The sequence below is a fragment of the Platalea leucorodia genome, assembly GCF_965183815.1.
Source record: "Platalea leucorodia genome assembly, chromosome: 1".
Taxonomy (NCBI): Eukaryota; Metazoa; Chordata; class Aves; order Pelecaniformes; family Threskiornithidae; genus Platalea; species Platalea leucorodia.
In genome coordinates, this window is record NC_138823.1 from 98,946,362 (window position 1) to 98,967,754 (window position 21,393).

Genomic DNA, 21,393 nt, shown 5'->3' on the forward strand with positions numbered 1-21,393 from the left:
TTCTTTCAAAAACCTGTATTTGACATTTGGTAACAAAAGTGGGATGTTCACTGAAAATGTGGAGGTAAATGTATTCTCTCGCTTCTTTTAGAATACTTTGTCCTGCTTAGAAGATAAATCGTTTCAGGCTCAAAACAGTTTTGTCTGGTTTTGATGCAAGAATAAATGCTGAATTGCATTGTGTTAGGGAGGAGGAGGAAGAGTTACGGTATAGCATATGTATTGTGAAGCAGTGTATGTGGTAGGTGACTCAGTAATGACTGAAGCATGTTTTAGTCTATGGATAGTGAATAGAATCATTTATCTCGACAACTGTTAGTTCAGTCTTTTTTTAAATTTATTTTTCTTGTAATCACTTTTGCTTTCAAAATTCAGAATTTTCCTAGGCAGTCTGCAAAGCACAGACTGAAAAGATGTTTGTTATAAATGTTTTGTAAGGAAAAGGCCAGCTTACTTTGATTCTTCTTTAGTCTCTAAATTCACGATTAATCACTACTTTGTAGCGACAGCAAATGGAGCATTTTGCAATTTCTTGAAAATAGAGAAAATATTTCTCTTAGTTTTATACCCTTCGCATTCACAATTGCATCACTATTAAAAATGGGAGGTGGCCCGGTATGAAGGAAAAAAGATACTATTGCTGTTGACTTAATTTCTTAGCTCTCTGGTATGTGAGTATTGTGGGTTATCTGTCACTCTCTGTGCTTTAAAATCCTCTTCTGTGAGGAATGTCACTATATGCCTTTGTTGCCTTTAAAGTGTGTTGTAATTGAGTGAGTGATATTGTCAAATTTTTCTCCTTCGCTGTTGCCAAAAGGATTTTTGAGTAGCATTGACAAAAATGGAACATTAATTGTTATTCACTATGCTATAAATTGGCAAAGCTCCTCTAAGCAATGGATGTTTTAGTACCTAAAGGCTTAAGAAGTCTTGGTTATTTTTGCAACAGTGTATCTAGAAATTATGTGACTAGATATAAATGTGCAATATTTGTATAATTGTACATGTTAATAAGTAGGTGGTAGCCTAAGTTCTAAACAGATTGATAGTGTTTACTTTAGAGAAACACACTTAGTAATATTACCCTTATAAATGATGACACTCAAATTCTTTGTATTTAATCTTTTAATGAGTCTTAAACTATGTAAAATATCTCCAGTAGTATTTCTAATAATATATTTTTCTAATTCTGCTTTTCTCCAACAGGAAGGAACTTGAGACCTTCAAAGGTAAATTCTATTTTTAATTTTCTACTTGAATGTTTGCAAGAGTTATGGTAGTTCTTGTATTAAGTGAAAATAGTAAGGAACTGTTCCAGTTCTGCATTTGATAATGTTAGTTTTATGTTGACCCAGCAGGCTGTTTATTTTTCAGTTTACCTGGTCTTGCTACTGGTTTCTATGGGAGAGTCATAAGTGTAGGAAGAACACAGATGGTTCTGTTGTCTTAGCTAGGTTTCAGAGATTCTAGCCTTTCCCTTGGCGTTCAGTTTTGGAAGTTAAGGGGTTTGTCTTCAACTAGTCGATGTCTTTTCTAGCATGAATGTGTTTTTGACATGTGTTGCAGGCTGTTACTTGCTAGACTTTTGTCTGGCTATTTCTAGGAAATTTTCACAGTGTTATGTTACATGAGACAAATGCAATTTTTGTAGCTCAGCTTGTTGGATATACGTGATCATTTATACAAATATCTGTCCTAAATAATAGGCAGTGGCTAGAAACTCTGTCATGTATTATTGCTTTGTCTGTGGTGTGTAGATGGAACACGTTACCATTTTCAGTAAACCTTAAATTCAGGCTTACTCTACCTACTAATGTTAATGTTTGATCAGCTTGACAATTGCTATTATCTTTTGCTTTGAGTAAGGTGTGACTGTGGCTTTGTGACTAGTCTTTATTTATGAGAATGAAGTCAAGTACATTGACTTATGTCAATTAATTGTCTCTTGAAATTGAAAGACGGGATGGAAATTTCTATCAACTGCATTCCTCTTTGCCTTTTCAGTTCATTACTATCTCATCTTTACATAATGCTAAAAAAGGAAAATAATAAAGCTGACATTAACAGACAAGCAACACAGATCATGTAAAATGTCACTTTATCTGCAGCTTACCATAACAACCCGTTTTTTGATTGATTTGACAGCTTTCAACACAGACTAGCTCAATACAAAACCAAAGATAATGCTAAGCTCATTCTGTTCCAAAGCAAGGCAGTTACTTTTTAGTACCTGATGCTTGTGAGAATAGTGAATCCTGTTGTTTTTTTGTTTGTTTTGTTTTGTTTTGTGGTGGGTTTTTTTTTTGTTCTTTTTTTATTGATTAGGCATTTTAAGTGAGTTTTTGGAAGCCAGGAGGATGGTTTCCAAAGTTATTTCTCTCTTGGCTTCTTGTTTTTCCAATAAAGATCGTGACTTTATTTGACAGTAAGTATTTTACAAAGACAATTATTTTCATGGAAGAGGAAGGTGTTAGCTGTGTGTTGACCTTGAAAATTTATACCAAACCGAGTAACTCATTCTGTAATGGATACAGAGGCATACAGATTTGTAATACTAGTTATGAAAGGCTTGTCTTGGGTGGACAAGGCTTGTCTTGGTAGCCAAGAGAAGGTTTTTAGTTTACTACAAAAAGGGAAAATTGCAAACAGATGTCAAGAAAAAAGCCAAAGTCTTTGCATGTTTCTTCACTGAAAAGTTCAACTGCAATCTGTGGCTAATGCAGCCGATATCAATGGGAAAGAAGTAGGATCTCGTGCTATAACAAAGAAGGACAGGTTAGAGGATACTCTAGGTCTGTTGCACATTTTTGAACCAACTGATCAAATTTATTCTACAATACTCAAAAGAATTGGCAGAAGCTATTGGAAGGCTGGAAAAGCACAGACAGAGTGATAGATCTTTAAAAATGGATATTAAACATCAGTTAGCCTAATTTCTGTTTTTTTTCGTACAACAAGCTGATGGACAAACTTGTACTGGGCAGAAGAGAGAGGAGGAATAGCTAACAAACTTTCAAGAATAGTCATATGAAGCAAGTCTAAATCCTTTCTATAAGATAACAACAACATGCTTTAAAATAAACAATAGATAGCGTATTTTAACTTTGGCAACAGCTTTCACTGTCTTGCCTGACATTTGCCCCAGGAAACTGAGATTGAACTACTAAAAAGCAGGTTCGTGGCTGATTGGAAATACACACTTGGAGGAAATGTTTTTATGTTTTCTTGCTTACTAAGTTGTGTTCTTTCCCACATCTGATGCTACTCGGAATTTTTGTTGTTAACCTGGATGGTGAAATAGAGGTGTTCATTGGATTGGCTTCAGTCAGTCTTTTTCCGGCCTTTTGGACCTTCAGCCAATTTTGAGTATCTAGCATGTATTTCATCAGCTGACTAGAAACAGGGAGAGCAAGAGCTTCCTGGTCATGAAGGATTCACGATGACGGAGTGACCGTTCTACAGTTCTACAGCAGCTTTGCCCAATCTAACTGGTGGCTCCTTCTTGCATTTTTCTGTTTTAAGCTACTTCCAAGGCTCACTAGACTCGTGCAGAAAATGATCCGTCATTTGGTTTGGTTTAGTTTTGGCTGATGAGGCATGCTGAAATAACTCAGTAGATGGCATTAGAAATCCTGGCACGGAAGAAGGAAAAGGCAGCAGCAAGAGCAGGAAGCGTGTCTAAGTTACCAATGTAACACACTCCTCTAAAAAGCAAATACTTCTAGTGGTACAGTACCTAACCCATTTTAAGGTTGAGGTGAGGAAGTGTTAGTACCATTATGTAAAGCTTTTATGATAAGATGTTACCTTGCTCATAACTCTAGTTTGCTATATTCAAGAAAGGTTGGTTCCAACTGAAATATGTTAAGTAGTTGGGTAGATGATTCTTTACATTTTGTATTGCAAGTATAGGCTACAACCTCAACAAATTCATCCTTGCATAACTGTCCAGAGTGAAATGTGTTCATAGACGTTCAGTTCATAAAATACCCAGCATAGGGGCCAGGAAAGAAGAACTGTTTAAAGTACCTTTATATACACTTGCATCTTTCAATGCATGTGCAGTTGAAACCATTGTACATTAAATTGCGTTTTAATGCAAAAGAACAGAAATGCCAGTTTTCATAATAGTAACTTCTTATTTGTGAATTTGAATACACATATGCTAAAAGGTATTGGCTGCCAGATTAAGGATGGTAAATGTCTTGCATAAAAATATATTTCATAAATATATAAATTCATTCTATCTGAATCTGCAGAGACTGAAGTACCACAAAAACATTCCTTAAATATGTTTGCTAGAGGGGGTAAAAAGAGGGTTGTATGCACATTTTTCAGTGTCCAACTGTCTCATGTTCACCAGTGCTGAGTTTTCATGCCTTGCTCAGGACAGAAAGTAAGTTTTACTGGAATTAAGACCTTGAATGGTATAGTCTGAGGGTCAAAATCGCACAGCACTGGAAGCTTGAATTCAGTGATGCCTCCCATCAGTTTCACAATGAATACAGAAAAAATACTAATTGTATATTGGCACTGACCATGAGAATGCAGGTCTGGCTCACGAGGCAGGTGGGCAGCTTCACAGGTCTCTCAGATCTGTTTTAAAACTTCACTTCCCTGGAGTTTTGTGTATATATAAATATAAATAGATGTAGATGCACAGGTGTAGTCTGGCTGTGAAATCTTCAAATGTATATAACCTTATAAACATATTAAGTGCCCTTGTATACCTAATGTTTACTAAAGACTTATTTTAATATTGAAACAAAATAAACTTTCACATAACCAAGAAACAGAATTGTTTCTGGTTTCATTTAGATCTTCCTACTGTGTGCGCTAAGGTACAAAGTGGTAATTCATTGCCTTATTAAGTATATTCTTGGAAGATACCAGGTGTCATTGAGTAGGGGCTCAAAGCTCAGTGTATATACCTGTTTGCAGCATTGAAAAGTGTTGAAAATCCACTAACACTCTTGCTCGTTGATGTTATTACCTTTAAGTAGCATGAAATAAGTACATAATACTATTTTAAGAAATGATGAATTATTTTTGTCTTTGTCAATGGAGATACTGTTTTAGAATTTATTCCTGCCTTTTTCACATTTGTATTACAGATTGTACTCTCACTGATCGTGAAAAGTAGATTTTCATTTTTCTTCCTTTTGATTTAAGACTATCTACAGGGCCAGACACTCTCCTTTGTTGTTTGCTGTTCCCACAGTGTATAGGGGCAGAACAAACCTCTCCAGACTCTTTTCTTCTAACGTCAAGGGTTTTCTATTACAATGTAAGCATAACATATTATTTAATAATCTGTGATGCTGAGAAAGTGACGGTTAGAAGCTTTCCTGCTTCTTTATACTAAGCATCTCTGAAGAAGGCAGAGAGCGTGTGGTGTCCATGTTGATACTGCTACAGCACTGGCTTTTGTGTACCCAAAGTGTGAGTGTGCACTGGTTGTCCAGTGTATTTTTTTAGTAATTTATCTTTCAGAGAGCAAAGCTCTCAAAGATGATAGATGTATGGATGAAAACATTAGGTATGCCATATGAAGTAGCCTGCAAGTTTCCTCCTAGCGTGCATCAATTCCGTTGTTTGGAGAACTGCTTGCAGGAGCTGGCTTATGCTCTGTGCTGCCCTGTCCTGGCTGAAGCTTTTATAAACCTGCTAAAAAAAAAATGTTCTGTTGTGGATCTTGGCAATTTCTTGCAATAGTAAAATTTATTTTACTTGATATTTGTGTAAGTGTGTATTTGGTTTTAGTATTTGATGGATTGTACTCTGCCATGGTTTAGAAAGGGCATGTATGGCTTTCATTTTTACAGCCGAGAAACTAGAAATTAGATAGCAAATATGTGGTTATTTTGTCTTGATACTTGAAACCTAATGCATTCATGACTGCACTGAGATTTGAAATCATTCCACCATTCTTCCAGGCACATGATACAATTTTTTTTTTTTTTAAAGTTAATATTTCTTCTGTTCCAGTGCAGCCAGGACTGTGTAGTAAATATTTACAGAATACTGTTAATCTCTTTACAAGATGGAAGAGTGAAGCAGAGCAGTGAGGTAGATAACGGAAAAAAAAATAAAGTTATAAAAGTAGTAGAATTGCACAATGATAATAACATATGCTTCTGAGTTTACTTCAGACTTTGTCCAAATGGGAACTGTATACATGATAGATTTAAAAATTACTTTTAAAAGTCCCTTTTTATTTAAAAAAAAAAAGTTTAGGATTAAATGTTTTGAGTTTGTTTCTGGAAAGAAAACTAAAGCAATAGAGGCCATTTAAAAATCAGCAACACAGCGCTTTTGGACAATAAAAGGTGGCAGGAACTTTGTAAGGGCAGATACGCACGTGGCTTTGGCTACTGAGTCATGCATATTTCTAAGCTTTAACAGGATTAGCTTCATTCAAGCTCAGGGAAAGTGGCCCTATGACCATTTTCAGCACTTCTGTTTACAATGCAACAAAATATGTTTTCAGCCCTTTGCATCAGAGATCTCTCCCAAACCAGTCCTGATAAGTTTTAAAAGCTTTGTCAAAATACTCTTTCTGAGAAGGAGGCTGGTGCAGTAAAGAGGTGGATTTTATTGCTCTTCTCTTCTAGGTTAAGTCATTGGGTCACATTTGATATGCAGATCTTTTGTCGTCCCTCTTCATGCATCTAAGGTGCTTCTGTTGAAATTGAAGTTTTCCAGCCCTTTTATCAGTAGCTTAAATATGTTTGTATCTAAACTTTAATTTCCTGGCTTTCACTGTTCCCTTCTCCAGAAGTACATGATATTTAGAGCAGTCTGTTCACTCCATCCCTTTGTTCTCCTTTTTTTGAAATCTACTTGTCTCAACTAGTAGCGTGTCAAACTGATTTTTTTTTTTTTTTTTTTTTTTTCTCCATTCTAGGGATCTTCTTTGTCATGCTGTGTTCTCATGGCTGTCAAAATAAGCAACTTTTTCCTAATCTCCATATTGTCTTCCAGATACGTGGGTAATATGCAATGGAGATCTTTACAGCTCGTGGTTGACAAAGCTCATACATTCAATGATGTAGCTGTTCTAGAAGTTGTGCTGTAATTTTGGGCACACAATCCTGTATGTTTCTTCTGAGCAAGAGTAGATGACATTGTGGTAGAAAATCATACCAGCCACATGGAGTTCGTTTACTTTAATGTTTCCAAATATACTACCCCAGAGCCTGTCCCATGAGGAGCATTCAAGGTGTTTCATTACTGAGAAGAATTTTTTGTTGACAAATTGTGTCCATAACCAAGCTGGTTAATAATGAGAGTACTAATTTAATGTTGTATTTTGTGATTTTTTTCATTTCAGTGACTCACTTGAATAGGGGAGGGAGGGTGTCTTTGGTTGTTTGGGTGCCTCTTCCAAAACATGCTGAGAGACAGGCAATGCTTCTGCTATGAGTGTTTCCTGACTGTTTTAGAACTTATTTAGGTGACCCTGGTCAAAAACTTCAATATTTAAACCTTGTAGCACAAATGTAAAAGAAAACAACTCATATTTTGGCATGCCAGAAAACGGTTGGGAAACAGTTGCTTAATTCTATCGTAACAAAGCTAAGATGGAGTTAAAATTTCAAGGATATTCTGGTTTCAGGGATTTTCCTCATTATTTTGCTATGAGCTGAAAATATTCTGACAGATTTCTAGTTATTAATGTGTGTTACCAGCTTCTTTCCCATCCAGGCTATGGGAGGAGAACCTTACAGCTTTGGATGTCCTGTACTGTCTGTGGCAAGAATTGACCAAGACTCCCATATATGATAACCATTCTCTAGAGGATGGAAAGATTTGAGACTTGGGCACTTCTAGACAAACCTTGAGTGAAAGGCAAATAAGTTTAAATACTTAAGTCTTCAATTATGGTGTAATAGGATAAGACAGATGGAGAAGAAAAACAAATTATAAAGTGTCCTTATAGCTACCTTGCTTTTGATTTTGCTTTTTTGTGTTTCAAGTTTGCAGACTCTCATATCTGTTTAATTCTCAGGACATGTTTCAAAAGTTTCTAGATCTGAATCTAGCTACCTGCAACTTCTGTCCTCTTTTTTGCCTTCCTTGAAATAGGTATGGACTTCAAGGCGAGCCTTTTAAAAAAAAAAAAAAAAAAAAAAAAAAATCAAACAACAAGAAAGGTTCACTCTTGTTCTTTCATGGATTTCAATCCTGCCCAGTAGATAATTGAATCTTTAGACAGCAGGGCAGTTATCACCAACACTGCGATGTAAAAGCCTTCAAATATACATTTCTGTAGCACACAGGTGGATGATGCCGAGTTCTAGAATCACATCTGATTCTATTTGGCTGAGTTATCAGACTTAATGACATACTTTCAGAACTCGTTCCATATATGAATACATACATCAAGAACAGTGGAAGTATTCAGTTTTCTATCTTGACAGAGACTGCATGTGATAGCGCACAAAAGCGATTGCTTGCCTCTTGCTGACCCCCTAAACATGACTCTTTTTTTTTTTTTTTTTTCTATTGGCAACCCTATTCTATTGAACATTAGGTATAGTTGAAAGTTTATTAGCTGCCTTTGACAAGACAACAAAACATTTGATGGATTAAGTATTATGTCTGGTGTGAAGCAAACTACAATGGGTAGTATCTTGTGTATGCATTTATTTTGCAGATGACTGGAAATAAATTTGTTACCTAATAGGTTAATGTCTACAAGCGTCGAGTCTTCAGGCCAGACAGTATCTTCTATACAAGAAACAGAATTTACATTTCAATGCAAGGGGGAAAAAAGGGGTTTTTAATGTATTTAAACTGTAGAAACAAAATTTTCTACAACTTTACCTTGAATCGCTACATCAGAATGTTATTTCCCATTATGCTTTGCCAAAAGGTGGGCTGCACTCTCAACTGGATTTAGTAATCTATATGATAATAAATTATTTCCCCTCTGCCCGTTTTTGATTAGTTTTCAACTGGTGAGGGAAAAACAGGACTTCTTTGTTAGTGGCAATACAGGCTTGGGTGGATCTTAGTCAATGATAAAATGGCATCCGTTTTTAAGGTGGTTATATATTGGAAATGGGTCTGAATTTTCAAAGCTGTAAGCAGGGAGTAGAGTTTCTAAAGGAAATCTAAAGTTTAGGAAGGAATGCTGTAAGAGATACCAGATTATTTATGGACAAACTAGATAATCAGGTTTCCTTGGAACAAATGTTGTGTGCCCTTGCAACTCAGCTGATCAAAGATAGGCTTTGGTTTTGTCACTTCTTCCACCCCTAACCGCTTCTGGTTTAATGCTTTAAATGCTTTCTTTCACTTTTTGTTTGCTGTGTGTTTTGGCTATAATGCAACTTTGTAAGTTGCATATTTAATAGTGCTGTTTGTTTGTTTGTAATCTCTGTGCTCAACTAGATTTCAGGATTTTATACGATGGCTGTCACCTGAAAGTGGTATTCAGACAATGAGTTAATATAACCCGCAGGATGCTAATGTTACAGATACTTCCAAAACCTCGTGTTTATCAGGTTCTTTAATGCTAATTCTGCCTGGGGGAGAGTGGAGGGTAGGAACGCTTTTTTCTTTTTTTAAAATTCTGCTTCATCTACATGTATTTTTAGAGAACCTTGTGGTTTTTTAATGTGACACCCTTACACTTTTTCATCCTGTCTTATGTTGCTTTGTATTTTAAGGGAGCTAGTTTATTCTCCCAACAAATTTTAATATTGATGCGTTTATGTAGCCTTCTCTTTTTCCTTGGGTCCTACTCTTTTTGCATTCTAGTGTTGCTCTCAGTCAAAAGCCCTGTCGAAGGTCAGATGTATCACAACAATTTTGACATCACTGCAGCTAAAAATAAGATGGCTCTTGGATGTGCAGGTACAGCTCCTGTTGGCTGCAGTAGAAGTTGGCCCTATGCTGGAGTCAGCCTTGCAGAGTCCTGGGTTTGTAAGGAGTGGAGGAGGCCAGTGTAACAATAGATATTTTCTGTGGCTATTGCCAGGGTGAATAGCTAGCTGTGGAGATAATAGGAAAAAATTTCATGGGAATATAAGTCCTGTCATACTCAGTTTATGTAGAAAAGAAAACATTTAAAGGTGCAATATTTTAATTGTCTATAATGCTTGAATGGTTGATGTGAAAAAAAAATAGAAGCCTATTTTGTCTCCAGCTCTAACTTGAATTCGTCCTATAATTACTGAAGTCCAGACTGAAGGCAGGATTATCTCATGATTATTATTATTACTCTTTTAATCTTTCCGGTAGATATTTTTGGTGGTGTTTTCACCAGTGAAATAAAACCGAGTTTCGTAGGCCCATATGTTCTTGGTAATTTTCCCTCTAATGATGATGATTGAAGAACTATTTGTTACATAATTCCCTTTTGTCTGTACATTTAAGGAGCTTTTTAAAATGTGATCTTTTTAAAGTAAAGAAAGGAATTGTTACGGCTATCGTGGTTTCCGGCAGCACCGCGCACCCTCCTAAGCTGAAGAGGCAGCGTGTGCCAGCGTTCCAAATTCTGAGCAACGCCTTACAATTTCTGAAACATAAATGCACCGTTGTGTAACTGCAGCATCACCATAACCAAAGATTCTCGGTCATATGCTGTTTCTGTAATTTTTTTTTTAACTGCACAACCATTTTTTGAATTTTTGATGAAAGTGTAGTCTGGATACGTAATACAAAAAACATCAGTTTTCAGTAGACAAGACTGCTCCTAATTTATTTAAAAATCACATCCAAGATTTTTAATATTTTATGTGTGAAGTAAGAATAGTATGTAATCTGGTTTGTGGGGTATCTGAGCTAAGCCATGTTAAGGCAAAATACTTTGCGGGGAGAGCCTTATGAACATCGCCTAATAAAGAAAGGAATTCAGAACCCTTCCGTACCTTTTTTTCCTTGCTTCCAGATCATTTTCAAACGCTTCCAGCTCTCTGCCAAATAAACACATGCTGTAGCTGCATGTCATCAGATTATAACCTGCCGGGAAGATTTTTCTCTCTCTAGCACCCCTTTATTTAGCAGCATGTGGTACCTTCCCAGATACATGCGTGCATTTCTGGTAGAGCCCAGCTGCTGGTAGCTTGCGTTCAGGTTCTGGAAAGGCGCTGAGTTGAAGTATCCATGTGTATGCATCTGTGTGTGAGTGACCCACTGAAAACTGGCAGTCGCGGTATTACTGCTTTGAAAAAGCAGCCTTCTAGCATCGGTCTTTGTTCTGCATCAACGAAGATGCACATCAGTGAGGCTGCTTGGTAACTGGAGCTTTCACTTGACCAGTACTGTGTTCCTTTTTACTTGCTTATTTCTTACTGCCATGTCATCTCCGGGAGCCACTGAGAATACTCAGAAGAATTCATGTAGGTGGAACTTTATTATCGTCTTTACCATTTGTCAGCTTAATTTGCCAAGCTAATGTAAAATGCAAAATGAAATTAAAGTTAGCTTAATTAATTTCCTCAGTTACCACCGTTGCCTAATTTGCAAAGGGTGTGCTAGAAATGAGAGGTTAATTATCAACTTGATTTAGCAAATTTGAAAGAAATAGTGGCTCACTGTCTATTTTGTCAGAGCTTTTGCTTATTGCTTTGCTTTTGTCTGTCGCTTTGCATTATTGTCAATGTAATATTAATCAGAATTAGTGAAAGAATACAAATACACAGAACCGTTGTTAGCTGAAATTCAAGCAGACTTGTCTAAGGGTGGGGTAGTACTAGAGGATGAGGGGAGACAGAGAATTATTATCTGAAGATAAAAGCCGAATATAAAAAATCAGAGCAGTGAATTCATTAGTATAGATGCAGTTATGCTAATTCTTAGTTTCCTTCAGACAAAATAATAAATAAATGATAAAAATGTATCTTTTTAAATGAAGCAATTAGTGTTACTTACATCAGTATGAGCACCCTATGTCATACGAAACAATGTTCTTAATGCAATTGATAACATTTTTATGCTGTTAATTTGTAACTAATGATATTTAGAACTGTGCTTTAGTTGAAATAGAAATAAGGTGTGGATTTCTACTCTGATTCTTTTTCTGTTCTTTTATATAACCACTGAAAGAGTTTTTCTTCTGTTACCATTCATGTGGATTTTTTTTCAGTTGATGTCCAGGACCAAAAGATAAGAGTAAATCGAACTATTATATCATTTTAATAACCTGTTGGAGCATGTCTTTATCAAGGCTCTACCTATGAGATGTAATTCTGACAGCTAAATTTGATATTCATGTTAAATAACAATGTAAAGTTGAATATTTTGTTTTAAACAGTTCACCTGGTATGGGAGAACTCTATACATATGTATTGATTAGAAATACTTAATTTATCAAAATAGTTGTTTTCCATAAATCTAGACAAAACAGTTGGCTGTTTACTTAAAGATGGCAAAATTTGCCCTCTCTTCTGCTAAATGTGGTGTGACCACTTTTGCTCTTAAAGTTGTCAGTTTTGAAAGCAATATATATACAACTGGTATAATCCATTTTGTATCCTTAACTGCTGTGTACATATTGACAGAAGCTGTCTTTTTTTCTTGTTGGTTCCTGAAATTGAAATGGAAGTATGGTGAATTGGGGGTGCAGCTGTGAATCTTTTTTCTTCTCCTTATTTGCAATCATACCCCTGACAGTAGAATAGCTATTTTGTGTGGGGGGCGGGGGCCAGCCTTGAAATTATACTTCTATAAGGATTAGAATGTGGAATTGGAGAATATTTCTGAAATGTGAGCTTTAGCAATATCAGTCCTCCAACTACTGCTGGGAAGCGGTAGCAGTAAGTAGAAGCTTTAGTGTCAACATTAATATTGGAAACGTTAGCACCTCTATGGTGACCAGGATTATTCTAATGTTTTTTTATCACATTTTCTTCTATAGCTTGGTGACAGAAAAAAGTAATGCAAAACTAAAGATGACTTGTTGTATTTTTATGGTAATCTGTTTGCTCACCATCTAGGTAGGCTGAGGTTAATGAGAAATTAAGAAATACTCATCTACCTTCTTTTAAAAAGATTGCTTCTCTCTAACAAGATCAGATGTATGGCGTGGTGAAAGACCAAGTGCTGTAGGTTCTTGTGGCCTGTGAATGCACCTTAGTGTGAATGAATTTTTGAACAGTTTTATAATGACAGTATTCTTTCTTTTGGCATGCTACTTTTATTTTATTATATGTTAGAAATGTAAATGTTAGTGCAGACATCTCATCAGTTTGATTTGTAGCTAAATAAATGTGCAGTAATCGATTATATGCTTTTTACATTTCTCCACATGGCCCTATTTCTTTCTATAGTGGTACTATAAAAATGATGCTATTCTGGTCCTTACAGTGTTCAGAAATAGTAGAATTGTTTTAAAAGCTGCAATAGAAACAATTTATTCCTTCTTTATAGCATGTCCTTACATAAATCTCAGTCCTGCCTTTCACAGCAGTGTGTTATTAAACTACTTGTTCTGCTCGGTTTTTAATGACGCAGATGGGAAGGGCGGATGGCCAAGGTGTGCATGTGGGCATGTAAGAATTCAGAATCTTTCTCTACTCCTGGTCAGTAAATGGAACAAAAATGTGGATATTCTGGTAAACAATTCTGCCCGTTTTACTTATGAGTTTTACGTTTGCTGTGTTAAATTGTATCAAGGCATTAGAGCTGAAAATGTACAAACATAATTTTTCAGTTTTATAGCTAGCGTGGCATCCTTTTTATGATTTGTTTTTACTGAACAGGTGAAAGAATATTCTTTTGAAAGATGCCTTTCAGTGATTAATCTAATGAAATACTTAGAGTGAGCTATTTAACAAGTCAGCAAAACATTTTTGTATGTATGTACTATTTCTAAATTGCGTATTTTTAATAGAGTGTGTCAGTTAAGGCCGAAAGAGGTGAAGAGGCAGTTTCGACTACCTGAAGTCATTGTTTCATTTTTAATCACTTGGGGTACTCCGTGGATTAAGATGAAATAAAAATCTTGCGGAGATGTCACTCAGCCCTTTTTTCCTTTTATGTAGAAGCCAGCTAATGCTATTTTGACATTACATATATGAGACTTGATCAAAATGTAGTTGGCTGTGTCTCATTTTAAATCAAACAGAAATGCTGCCATTTATAGGAATGAGTTTCTGGCTTAATTGGCTGATTATGTAATCACGCCAGCCCTCCCTCACGCACCAATGTTTCCATTGGCTCAGGAGGGTTTTAACTCGGATCATCATCTTAAATCTTCATAGATTTATTATCTCTTCTCTGGTTATCGAACAGTAAAGTGAAAAACCCACGCTTCACGGAGGAGACAACTAAAAATACCTCGGGTGGCTTTCAGTGTGTCTTCTGCCTTCACATGGGTAGGAAACGGATCTGGTGGTACTTGATAAGCGCAGGTTTTGTGGCCCACTAGCGATGTGGGGATTGCAGTTTTGCAGACTCAACTGTCCGAAGCCTTAATCATAGGTGTAACATAATATTTTTAAGGTCTGTTTAACCATAAGGCGGGTGGGCTTTTTTACCTTTGTTTTAAAGAGTGCTAGTTAGTTGTGCCATTAGTCTCATGTGCAGGATAGGTTCTGGTGCTTGCTGGAGAGGAGGGCCCTGAGGAAGGGCCTGCAGCTTCAGCCTCGCCTCCACAGACCTCTGTGACTGGCAGAAGTCTATCCACGTTAGGGGTTTGGGTGACATAGGTATTTTCCCTTTTTTGCTTGTTGGTACATATTTAGAGGGTTGTGCTGCCAGTCACGTAGTATTTGGTTCTCATTACAGCCAAACGTTTTGGATGCAAAGCCGTAGGAAGGCTGACAAAATAGAAAGCCAAGTCCTTGATTTTCAGCACATTTGGGGAACCATAACTGGTATGGAAACCTCCACTAGTTACAGGATGGGGAGAAGTCTGGAAGAGGTGCTTGTCTCTCCCTCTCTTGCGCTGTTCCTACACAGAGTTCAGGGTGCTTTTGTACCACTGAAGACCTCCTGCATATTACTGATTATTCAGTCTAATTGTCTTAAAATTCATGAAGTGAAAATGAATTTGGTATATGGAAGAATTGTGGACTAACTCTACAACAAAAGAGAAAACAGAAAAGGTTTTATCTAACACAGACCAAAGAAAGAATGTATTTTAAGTCATATCTTATAGAAATTTGGAAACTTTGAGGATTTCTGGGACAAAAGAAATCCAATTACTTTTGAAGGAAAGTTATAAAATGCAAGACAATGTCTAAAGGTATTTTTAATACATTATTAAAAACATCACGAATGAATTTCAGAAAAGCCAATATTCTTACTATATAGTCCTCTTTGCAGTCCTCAAAAGCTGAAGATTTCAACTGCGGAGATAATCATAATATGAAGACATTTTCATTTTAAGATACTTTAAAAATAGATACTTATTGAAATTGTGAGTACTATGGCAATTTTAATACGTATACTGCTACTTTTTGAATGAAAGAAATAGTCCAGTATGTTTCTGTAAGCAAAGCATTCTTTGATTCCTGTGCTTAAGTAAGATACACATTATATATATGACTCTGTAATATTAGCCTTTGGGAAATACTAGATCTATTTCAGTTTTAACTTGGATATTCTCTATTTTGTTCAGACAGCAGCACAAGTGTGAAGGTTAAGTGTTGAGAACAGGGGACTCTAACAGCAGTAGAACATGCAGAAAATAATAATAATGTTATAGATTTTGTCCTCTGGTAGTTAATATCAAACCAAAAAGTTCTGCAAGTGACAGCTTATTGAGCAAAAATGATTTAGGAGGAGAACAATCTCTGTCATAAAGTCACACTTGAGAAATGATCTATTGAGATTAATTCAACTGTGAACAGGGCAAATAACATCCGGAGATGGATCAATCATGAGATTTCCAGTGGACAGCTGCAAATGAGAAGAGGTGTTAGAGAAATGATTGAGTTATGAGAAGAGAGCTTATTTCACAAGATGCTAGGAGAGGCTTGCTTGATGGGGGGGGGGGGGGGGGGGGCAAGGAGACTTCCACGTGTAAACACGTTGAAGGAATTAGCATCAAGAAAAAGAGAAGAATTCTTGAAAGGCCAGTGTGTGTTGGGGTGGGGTGGTTCGGGGGCTTTGTTTTGTAGTAATTAGTGTGCCTCCAGCTAATTGTTAATTGTGTTAAACTGTTCTAGTATTAGTTCAGCAAAGAGGCTTTCTTAAATCCCATAAGCACTGAAAATACTGTCTGCCTATGTTGTGATACTGTTCAGTCTTTTATTTTGTCTAGCATCAGTTGTTTTCTGACTTTCCCCAGTCATCAAATTACTGGGGAGGAGGAACATACGAGTATTTGAACAACTTCTAGTGAAATCTGTTGGGCAGAAAAGTTTCTTTCATAAGCTGTTGGTTTTGTGAGTTTCTTGGAAACTGCTGCTTTTCTGTCTACAGAGGGTGAGAATTAATAGCTCTGTGGTATAAATTTAGTCATTGATGACTAACCTGAAACTTTGTTATATAAATGTCAATTTTGCCATATTCTGTTAATTGGATCCCTGTTCCAGTGATGTCCTTACCCGTCATTCTCAGTTGCTATTTTGATATAGAAGGCAATATGGCATCTGGCTGCTGGCAAAGGCTACTGTAAAGAGTTCCGCATAAAGCCACAAGTTTGTATATAACCATTAACTTTGTTCAAAAGGACGAGTCTGAGAAAAATGTTGGAAAGCTTTTTGATTTTATCATTGCCAGAAGACTTAACCACATCCCAAGTCCCAAACCCAATTTGGATTCCCTCACAGATAACAAAAGCTCCGGATATCACTTACTAACTTCAAAATGCTCTGACCTCTACCTCAGTCTGGTCATTTCTGTGGTGAACATGCCCTTTCATATTCTAAGCATAGGGGACAGGATAAAGTTTAATAAAAATATGTTTGATTTTTTTTTTTTCATTTCCGTGTTAAAAATTAAAACTTCCATTTAAAAACCTCTCTTTTTGCTAGGCATGCCTGTTTGCCATGAACAAAACTATGCTGTTTTATCCTTGGTTTTCAATTCCCTGTAGTATGTGATGTTTTCTCAGTTTTATATTTTACTAAGCTCTGTGGAAAGTGTTAGATAACTTGCGTAAACATGAAGTTTCTGTACAATGTAGGATTGTTTTTAGAAGTGCCTTCCGTTTTTCTGCTGCAGTTGCTGACTTCCCTCTGCATTTGTAAATGGAGCGTTAGTGGACAGCAGTGTGATCTCTTATGTCATGACCTAAAAAGAAAATTTAAAAAGCTGCGTGCCCTGCCTTCCAGAGTCTTGGACAATTGCCAGAACTTTGCATTAAAGCCCACAAGCAGTGGTACTAGGACAGTTTTTGCCTTAAAAGATAGGTGGAGTTATATGCGGATCACCGAGCTAGCATCTCTAGCAGGATGGAGACAGATTTGCTGTGACAATATAATGCGCTTTGCAAGCTTCTATTTTAAGAATTCTTTGCGCTGTGACTTTTTTAAGTCTATATTGGACAAGTATTTTGTTTCTCTTAGGAGTCTTACGCTTCAGGAGGCTCCAAGTTCATACTGACGTTGTTAAATTCTGCAAGTCAAAAAGTGTGTATACCTAGAGAAGTATTTTTCTTGACTACTTCTTAACATAGCTCTTTTTGATTTTATAGTTCAGCTACTTCATATTGTTCTTCTGTACTGTTACCTCTTCTGAATCTGAATTCTCTCAGTGCCAGGAGGCACATAAGGCGCGAACATCGTTCTTCCACTTCGATCGGTCTGCGGCTGCGTGCTCTGGAGTCACCCAAGGGCCACAGCGCAGTCTTCTGTTGGTTTTTTCCTCAAGACATGACCGATCCAGTTCCATCTCCTCCTCCTCACTTCATTACTGATTTTCTCCATCTCTGAGTTGATGCTCGTCGTTTCTGCAACTTTTTATTTTTTTTATCCAGGAGGAGGTAGTTGGCCTCCTGCCCAACCCCTGTGACTTGGAGGGCCAGTGGTTTTTCTGTCAGGGTGGCCTTCCCTTAGGCTGCGTTGGTTCGCGGCACCTTCTTCAATTTTATCCAGTGCACCCTCCAGAGAGGGATCCCCTATCCAGCACCCAGGGGACGTGCCTTCTAGCCGTGCAGCCCCAGCCAAAGGACTGTTACCTCTTGGCTAGGTGCAATCCAGTCTGCGTAACACCTGCGAAGTGATTTACTGCAGGACTTCCTATTTCATCTCTTTACAAAAATCTTGGAGTGATCCGAAAAATCTGAGTTTTGCTTTCATCTTCAGGATGAGTGCAGCAGTGGCAGTGAAAGTGCAAATGGCACGTCTGTGTGCTGCCTTGCTTGATAAGCCTCAGCTCTGACCTCCAGATCTCTTCTTGAATGAGAAGGTAGCTCAGTTTCTGGGTTCTGACAGTTACTTTTTTTTTTTTTTTTTTTTCCTCCTAGCATTGAAACAAAGATATCGTTTGTAATGACTGAGTAGTTGAGTAGCTTGTATTTTGGGAGGCAGGGAAGGAGTAGTATTAATTTGCTGTATCAGTTTATATAACCTTGATGACTCAGTGGATGTATATTATGCTTCCAGTACTGCTGATTTGACTACTTGACTGCTGCCTTTCTCTCAAACCTGTCAAATCTGTTCCTATAGGTGAATAAAGGTGAAGGGCGAAATCTTTTCAACTACCTAGGACTTTTGAAGAATATTTAAAACAAAATTAAATGTGAAATGCCCTACATTGAAGTCTCACTTTAAATGTGAGCCGAACTCACTGTCTCCTGATCCTATCACAAGAGGTATTTCCAGATAGAAAATCATCAGATGTGACCTATATTATTATAGGCTGGTTCACTGTAGATACATGTTCTTCATTTTACCTGTGGGTTTGAGAATAGCATTTCTTGTTTTAATTTCTAAATACAGTACTATACGTGCATGCTTATAAAATGCAATCTCTCTCAGGCTTTTTTCTGATATTTTTTTCCCCTAGGCTGAGTATCATCATTCAACTTACTATTTAGAAAGCATTAAACTAGTGTTAAAAAAAGCAGGCCGTCAGTCTTTAGCTGCTGATATGATTACAGTTTTCACTTTAAAAAATGGATTATAATAGCAGTATGGAGGTATATAATTTCTGTCCTATTTTGAATGGTAAGTGGAAGCTGCTACTTCAGCAAAATGCAATTTGGTCTAGCCCTCTAATACTTACGGTGTTCATATGTGAAATTATTTGTAATACATTGAGTACAATGCATTTGTACTTCAGTGTGCACTTATACATCTATCTTTATTAAAATTGACTTGGGGTTTTGCATCTGTATAGGGATTTTAATATATCAAATGAATTCATAAAAATATACTAATGAAATATATATACACATATATTGTATTTAAACCAGATTAATGTTGTAAAAGATCCCTTGTTCTGAATATATGTAGACAAACTAGCATTTTACAGGGAACCTGATAGTTTGGGTTTTTGAGTGAAGGAAAGGAACTCATTAATGCTTCATGAAAATCTATAATCTTGTATATATTTTATGGTTGATTGTGAAGAACTTATAGCTTTCTTGAATAATACGCCAAATTTACCCATTTTATTTTGAAAATATAGTTTTGATGTATTATCAAGTCTTAGTGCCTTTTTTTTCTTCCTTCTGGACCAAAATTTCAGCACTTGGTTAGATTCATCTCGGTGTGAGGCAGCCACTGTTTGATGTTGATACTGTATTTACTGTATATATGAACACATGTATTGTCAAGGGAACTTGTTTAATAAATAAGGCACGCATGAAAAATAGTTTAAAAGGAATAATATCAGCAAGCGTGGTTCAAAATAGGAGGCTTTTTACCAAACGTCTACAGTTTTGTAGAGCATGAAATGATAATAATGATGCTACTTTAATTCCTTACGCATGCTTCAGTTCTCATTAGCCTTGGATAGTCACTATTATAAACAGATTTGATAGTTTGTAAGAGAATCACAACAGGTTGAAGTTCAACACTTGCTGAACACCTTCTTGGTATATCATTCCTTCAATCCTGAAGAGAAAATACTTGTACCAACTGAACAGGAATGCCCCCACAGTATTTCTTGGTTGATTTCTACCCCCAGCTCAAGTCTTATTCACAATTTCTTATATATTCAGGAACTGATATTGAGGGTGATGCATGTACCAGATGCTGTGCCTGGTGTGTTTGTCTTGGAGGACCTCACAGTCATGATGTTCTTCATGTTCCAAAGGTCTGTTGTTAGCCAAGCCCTGGGACAGATCAGATCGTTTCAGTGTTAGTCTTGCAAGGAGTTTGTTCTTTAACTTCTCTTTGCTATCCCATCCATCCTGCCTCACTTGTTTGTTTTTTGGTTTTTTGTTAAAGGCATCTCAAAGTCTGAGCATCAAATGTTTAGATCCCATAATATTGTTTGTAACCCACTTCCATCAAATGTGATCTTTTACTTAAAAAATAAATTTTGAACTTTATGACTATGAACGAAATTTTCCCTGTATGAAGCCGGTAGAAACCAAATGTGGTGTCATCTGTTGGAGTCTACAGCAGCAGCTAAGAGATGAGAAATATTCTGCCTCAATCTTTGTTGAAAGCTTACATCTTAAACTTCGTAATTTTATTTCTGTGTTAGTATCAAATGAAACTACTGTTGGTTGCTCTAAAAAGGAGGCAATAAAGCTCTTTGCCGAGGGAAACTGGATGCTGTTGGGGCTGACAAAGCAGATGTATGATGACAGGAAGAAAGAGAAGGAAACAGGGCAGATATAATGGTGGCCTGAAGGCAATGTTTTCCCACTGTCATGCCGAATGCATTGTGAACAAATAATTCATATTTAATAAAGGCCATATTGTGTTCTAATGATATCCTCCTCTAAAATTAGTGGATGTTCAGCTTTTGAGAGGCACGTTATGCAAACTTAGATATGAAAGTGAGGAAAAATTGGCCACTGAGTAGGATCAGTACACCTCTGCTTACAGTTTATCTTAATGCTTTAAAAATGAGCAGTTCTACTTTCTTTTCAGAATCACTGCGCAGTTCTGTAGGGGCTCTTTGAATTGGTACAGGTACGGGTGGCTATACCTGTTCTAAAGGTATAGCATGTGATTTTCATTGCTATAGAAAACGATACCTAGTGCAGAGAGGTGCTGTTTAGAGAAACAGAGTCATAGTTAAGAAATTTAACTTTTTCAGAAATCAACTTCATGTTTACACTACGCAGGAAATGTGCATGCATTTTGTGAGGTTTAAAGTACTCGTGGCTAATTACTGCTAAAATATTCCAAAGAATAAAATTAAAAATGAAATTAGTAGGGCCTTATACATATGCAAGAGATAAGGAAAAGATTATAAATTAAGTATTCTGTATTTTTAGTTGGCCTAAAGATGAATGTTTTTAAAGTGCATAAAAATGGCAGAAGTTGATTGATACAGATGTCAGGGAAATTAATTCCTCATTTTATACTG

At 36.6% G+C, this 21,393-nt stretch overlaps 1 protein-coding gene across 1 annotated transcript in view; it reads left to right on the forward strand.

Moving 5' to 3' along the window:
• DTNBP1 (dystrobrevin binding protein 1) overlaps window positions 1-21,393 on the forward strand; it is a 75,184-nt gene that overhangs the window by 32,194 nt on the left and 21,597 nt on the right. The window contains exon 7 of the mRNA XM_082316618.1: window positions 1,207-1,229. Coding sequence (XP_082172744.1) covers window positions 1,207-1,229 — 23 coding nt within the window. The remainder of the gene's footprint in view (window positions 1-1,206; window positions 1,230-21,393) is intronic.